General features: G+C 45.2%; 1 protein-coding gene across 5 annotated transcripts in view; it reads left to right on the top strand.

Annotated features, from left to right (window-relative positions):
* The first annotated feature begins 1,813 nt into the window (after positions 1-1,813).
* Kiaa2026 (KIAA2026 ortholog) overlaps positions 1,814-6,513 on the top strand; it is an 81,840-nt gene continuing 77,140 nt past the window's right edge. For 2 of the 5 annotated variants that reach the window (XM_026781189.1, XM_026781188.1), the window contains exon 1: positions 1,814-3,133. In XM_026781189.1, the coding sequence (XP_026636990.1) occupies positions 2,535-3,133 (599 nt within the window). In that variant the 5' untranslated portion in view covers positions 1,814-2,534. The remainder of the gene's footprint in view (positions 3,134-6,513) is intronic. The other 3 variants (XM_005352124.2, XM_026781187.1, XM_026781191.1) reach the window with 2 other exon arrangements.

Below are 6,513 nucleotides of genomic sequence, written 5' to 3'. Positions count from 1 at the left end.
TTGGTTGTTTTTCTGCTGTGTTCTTTATACTTCAGAATTTGCTTTACACAAAATCTCTCCCCTACTAGGTCTACCTAGACTACTGTGGACAGGAATATAAAGCTTTTTTATATATATTTTTAGGAATTTTAGATAGTTCAGAATTTGATATTTGGTATGGTTACAAGTGTATTTAAAATAAGTAGAAAAAAGCTATGTTGATGTTGAATAGTTTTCTCTGGGTGGTGGGATTAAATGGCAACTTCTCCTCTTGTCAATTATTTACCTACAAACAATGCGTTTTCATCAACTGTTTTGTAGCCTTCAAGGACCTGGTTTACTATCATCTTTACCCCTTCATGAACTGGAGTTAAGGTTCCTTCTCATCTATAACCCTTTCTCACCAATGTGTGGTTTGCAGTTCATACAGTCTTGTGAAACTCTGGCAAATGATTTGTAATTGGGTACTTGAAGTTTTGAAGTAAGGGAGTTTTTAAATTTGAATCTTGACAAACTATTTTCCCAAGTGTTTGTTTCCCCATCTGCAAGATAAGAATAATGCGTAGCTTATGTGATTGTTGTAAGAATCAAAGGCGATAATGAATTTAAGTGCTGAGCAACACAGGGGTCAATAAATGGAAGCTGCTGTGTGAAAAATTTCAAATAGATCTCGTGGCTAAAAGGGAGTGGGCCTTTGCTTGAGTTTGGTAGGCTTTAGATTCTTCAGTTTTGTCAAAGGAAGCCCAACCAGACATATCTGCCAGTTCATGAGCTATGGCTGACAGATAGGAAATCACAAATACCAGATTGGTGCATGCATGTGTGTAAGTCTGTGCATGTGTCTGTACTCCAAGAATTCATGTTCCTTTTTCACTATTTTTACCTACAACTATTATTTAACTTATTGAGTTCCCTGCCCACACAAAAAAAGGTTTTAAGGCATTGCATCTTACCAGTCCTTTTGTTTATACAAAAGTAAACAATCTTGAAGGTGAGACTGTCTCAGTTACAAATTTCATGTTCAAATTGCATTTCTGTAATTTTGGTTTGATATATCATTTCAAGTTTCAAGCAAGTAAGTGAATATTATGTGCATTAGAAAACAGTGATATCTGTTTTATATCTAATATCTCATTTCCCTCTTACTTTATGCAGTATATTAACTCTTGTGAATGATGAGTCCACTTTTTAGTCATTTATGAATAAGAATATGTAGCGAGTTGTTAAAGCTACACCAATGACGAGCTGTATAGCTTAATTTTAGTAGAAATATTTGGAGACATTTGAGCGAGATTGCATTCCCATAATTGTTAGCTAAACTTAAGAATCCTGGTGTTTTCCGTTTTTGAAATTTCAACAGAAATTTCAAACAGGATTTGGTTTACAAATATGTTTTTAAAAGTGTTAACTGGGAGCTGGAATTTCGAGAACTAAAGTTCTACAATCCTCCATTCTTCTTTTGCGCAGTGCTTAAACTTTCCTTTCTGATTTTTCCTAACTGCTAGTTTTATGTAAAGAGACCTGCAAGTCACAGGGAGGAGGGGTGCAAAGATAAGTCTTTTACAACGGAGAGGATTTACTTTTGTGCGTTCTCGTTATTCATTTGTCCTTAATAAAGGTCAGCCAGTTAACTGCTTTGAAACAAACTTATATTAAAACTTTTAGGACCAGAAAGGGTCTCACGAAAGTAATTTCTAGGCTTTTGATCACTTTCCTAAGAGCGTGCGCCCGCGCAGACGCTCTGCTTCTCCCTCCACCCCACCCCTCGCCCAAGTCCGCATATTGATGACATCATCGGCCCGCCTCCACACTCGGCCTCCGGGCCGGCGGAGGAGCCAAGACCTGGCTTCGGCGTCGCAGAAAGGGGGCGGGGCCACCTCGTGCCACTACGCATGCGCGCAGGGAATGGCGACGGCGCTTCTTTCTTTGCCGCTCTCCCCAGCTCTCCCCGGCCGGGGGGGCTGAGTGCCCTCCCCCTTTCCTCTCCGCCCCTCCCCTGCCCCCCCCCCGCCCAGCGGGGCTTCTAACTGACAGTTGTCGCCCGCCCGGTCAGTGCGCCGCCTCCTCCTGTCCAGATCCCCCGCAGGTAGACAGGGTCGGGAGGGGGTGTGAGGGAGAAGGAGGAGCCGGAGCCGCGGCGGCCCGGTGCTGCGGCCCGCTCGGGACGGAGTAGCGACCTCTTCCTCCTCGCCCCCTCCCAGCGCCCCGTCGGCCCGGGAGGGGGTGGGGCGCCGAGGCCCGGGCGGCCCGGCCGGTGAGCGGGCGGGAGGAGGGTGAAGCCGGCGCGGGCCTCGCGCCGCCGCGGGGAGGGGAGAGGAGGGCACCTAGGCTCTCCTCTCCCCCCCTCCCCCGCGCGCCATGTAACCCCGCCCCGCGGGCGCGAGCCTGAGACCCCCGCGCGCGCGGGTCCCGGCCGGCGACTGGAGAGCAAGGCCCGATGCGGCACGGGCTGCGCGGCGGCGCCTCGGCTCTCTGAGGAGGCGGCCGGCGCTCACGCGTCTCCCGGCGCCTCGAGCGGTCGTTCCTCACCGCCCAGCCTGGGCCTGCCGGGGGACATGAGCGAACCGGGGACGCCGGGGGAGATGGAGCGGGACGCGGAGGAGGAGCGGCCGCCACCGACGACCCGGGAAGGGAACGAGAAGGAGGAGGAGGTCGCAGCGGCGGCCCGGGCCTCGGAGCTGGTCCGCAGGAGGAGTGCCTCCTCGTTGGACGACGACGAGGAGGAGGAGGAGGAGGTGGCGGAGGCGGCGGTGGTCGCGGGCGGTGGCTGCAGGGAGCAGGACCTGACCTACGAGCTGCAGCAGGGCTACCGCATCCTGGGCGAGTTCCTGCAGGAGAAGCACCGCGGCCTCACCGCCCCTTTCCTGCAGCCCTTGGGGGGCGTTGCCGCCGTGGAAGAAGAGGTGGCCGAAGGGCGGCGCGCCGGGGGCCGGGGCGGTCGCGTCGTCCCGCCCCAGCCGGGCCAGGGCATGTGTCTGTTGAAGATGGAGGAGAAGTTCTCCAGCGGCCAGTACAGGGGCATCACCGAGTTTGTGGCGGACTTCAGGTTGATGCTGGAGACGTGCTACCGTCTGCACGGAGTCGACCACTGGATCTCCAAACAGGGCCAGAAGCTGGAGATGTTGCTGGAGCAGAAGTTGGCCCTTCTCTCTCGGTAAGCGAGCCGGGTCCCCAGTGGGACTGACAGACAGACACAAACACACCCGCACACGTGTCCGAGGAGGGGCTGGGCCAGGGCCTGGGGGGCGGCGCTGATAGGTGCAGAGTTGGTGCTGGCACCTCGGGAGGAGGAGCAGCGCTGGGCGAGGAACCGGAGGGGTGTGAGGGGCATGGCTCGAAGGGCGAGTGCATCCACGGAGGAGCCCAGAACTGCCGAGGACATTAGAGAGGTTCCAGAAGTTAAGAGTCGCACGAGTAGGCAGAAGGGAAAGCCTTTTGTAGGATGGAGGTTGAACCCGCAACTTGTAGACATTTTTTAGCATGGCGTCTAAAACAGCATGTAGGGCGAAAAACCTTTAGAAAATAATTTTGGCTCGTGTAGAAAGATGATCGCTTAAAATTTTAATCTTCTACCGGTTTCAGCCATTGGAAATTTAGTGTTATTAGGTGTTTGTTTCATCTGAGGAAATTAAATTTTTGCAGTGACACGAAATGAATGCATCAACACAACATCTTTCATAGGTTTAGACTTGTACTGTGTGTGTGTCTGTTTGTCTGTCTTTTCTTCCAGTGCTAGATAAAACAAAGGGTTTCAAACATACCAGACAAGCAATCTACCACGGAATTAAGTATAGAGCCTTAGAAATTTTTTATTCTACTAGGAATTATAGGTAGTTCAAATTGTACCATCGTTTTGATATACATCACCTATATCCTCTTCTTCCCCCTTTTAGGAAGAGAAAATAAGTTAACACAGGACACTAAAATTGAACAATCTCTATATACTGGACGTGAGCTCTGTTAATTAAAAATTTTCAGTAATAGAAACGTCTTTAAATATTAGTATTAATAAAGGTGGAATAATATATTGCCAAGACTTTTTACTTTCTGTGTGTGAGAGAGTGTGTATATGCGCTTGTGTGTGTGGGAGCATGATCAAGAAGTGGAAGCTAGGAGCAAGTGTCTAGTGTGTGCTGCTACTCTCCACCTTTTCCCGTGTGGCGTGGCTCCTCCCTAAATGTGAGACTTGCATTTTCTTAGGGATTGGAAGCCAGCAATATCCAGCTAGCCTCCTGTGTTCATCTCCTGTGGAGCTGGGCTTATGGGCTTGTTCTGTGGTAATGGGATCTGAACGAATCGAATGGATCGTCTTGATTCGGTGTCAAGGGTTGGTTAACTACTGAACCAGCTATCTCTCTAGTTCTCAGAATAGGAGTTTGGCTATTTATTAGCTGAATGAACTTGACTGACTTGACTTTTTTGGCCTATTTCCTTGCCTGTAAAATGGGAACAGTATCATCTCATCTACTTCAAAAAATTGCTATGAGAACTAAATGGTTTTTTTAAAAACAAAGTCAAAGCCGGGCAGTGGTGGCGCACGCCTTTAATCCCAGCACTCGGGAGGCAGAGGCAGGCGGATCTCTGTGAGTTCGAGACCAGCCTGGTCTACAAGAGCTAGTTCCAGGACAGGCTCCAAAGCCACAGAGAAACCCTGTCTCGAAAAACAAAACAAAACAAACAAACAAAAAAAAAAAGTCAATACCGTTGGTCATGTAACTCAATGTATTAATCACAGTAGTGCAGTAAAATGAATATTATCTCAAATCTGGACTTGAGCATTGCATATATGTAAAATAATCTATTCTTCATTTGTCTTTGGCTGCTCATATACTAATTCCAAATCTGTTGCTGACTAATTTCATTAAAAGAGTAATATAGTGAGTGCTTAAGTCACTAGAAGGCAAATTCCCTTTAAACAAACTAAAGATGTTTTTGCATTCTTCAATAAAATAGAATTATTTGGGAATAGGTTAACTATTTGCAAATAGCTATAGATTATTTTTAATGTGTTTATTTGGTGATAGCTATTTCTTACTGTGTTTGTAGCTTACCTTTACAGGGCATTGTGGTGTGGTGGAGATGGTACATATAAAAAGCCAGTTATTCACGTGTCGTCATTTTATAAAGAAAGCTTTTTTAAAACAGACTTTATTTTTAAGTGTGTATGTGTGGGTGTGTATGCGCACGTGTGTGCACACATGTAGTGGGGTGCTAATGTGCATGTGAATGCAGCTGCCCTTAGAGACCAGAAGAGTTTGTCAGACCTGCTGGAGCTCAAGTTACAGGTGGTTTGAGAGCCGAGCCACCGGAAGTGAGTGCTAGGAATCCAACTCTGGTCCTCTGGGAGAGCAGTAAGTTCTCTTAACCATCTGAGCCATCTCTCTGGTCCCACATGTCATTATTTTTAAATAGCTAAATATACTCAAAACTGATGTCACAGGATTTTAAACACAGAAGGAACCTTAGCATTCTTGTAGTCCATCTAGTTTACAGATGGAGAAAGAGTCATGTAGAATGAGATAAAATAGCTACATAGAAGTTCTAGAAAGTAACATAGATATAACTAGTCTGTAGATATTTTCAGTTACTGTGCATAAGAAATCTTTTCCTTTAAAAGGACAAGTTATTTTCTTTTTCATAAAAATTTTCAAATATCATTATGCGTAGTGACTTGTGCTCAGAAATAATCCCATGTGATCAGTAGTGTCTACACTTAGAAGTTAAACTTACAATGTTGTAAAGTTAATAAAAAATATGTAACTCTGATTTTTTAGGCCAAAAGAAATAAAAGTTGCATTTTAGTAGTAAAAGTAATTTGATAGTCTCAAGTAGATAGTTTTGACTCTCTCATGTTTTTGTCCCAGTTTACATATATTTGATGTATGCAAACATTTTGAAAGTGCTAGACTATATTTGTAGATACAAAAAAATTCTTATATATTAGCTTAAAATATGAGTCATAACTGAGTGTTTTGAGTGGGCAGAACTTGATGAAAGCTACAGCTGCTGGAATATAAGTTAGATAAATAGATGTACTGGGGCAGTGTTCTACAGACTTCTTGTGTGTTTCAGGAAATAGATGACTTTGTAACTGTCTTAAAGTGATGTGTGCTATGTTTGTAATTAAGCCAGCATCACAGATTGTTTTCATTTGTCTTCTGATGTGTATTTCTTAGACACCTAGTTAACTATTGTTTTTAAATGGTAAAGATTACTTTAAAGAAAAACAAAAAAAAAAGATTACTTTAAAGGTGCTGCATATATGAAGCTGACAAGAAGGCTCAGTGGGTAAAGGCAGCTGCTGCCAAGCCTGAGAACATGAATTTAATCCCTGGAACTTGTGGTAGAGGGAGAGAATAGATTCCTGAAAGTTGTCCTCTTTCACTTGTGGGGACACACACACACCCTCCAAAAATAAATGTAAAAAAAAAAAGAAACCTTTTTTTTTTTTTTTTGAGCTGCTGCACATACTGTTGAGCTTTCCATTAAGCATTCGATGAGGTATAATAGGTAAAGAGGGTGCCATGTTATCAT

This window comes from Microtus ochrogaster, chromosome 8 (assembly GCF_000317375.1).
Source record: "Microtus ochrogaster isolate Prairie Vole_2 chromosome 8, MicOch1.0, whole genome shotgun sequence".
Classification (NCBI taxonomy): Eukaryota; Metazoa; Chordata; class Mammalia; order Rodentia; family Cricetidae; genus Microtus; species Microtus ochrogaster.
This window is presented reverse-complemented; position numbering and strand designations above follow the sequence as displayed.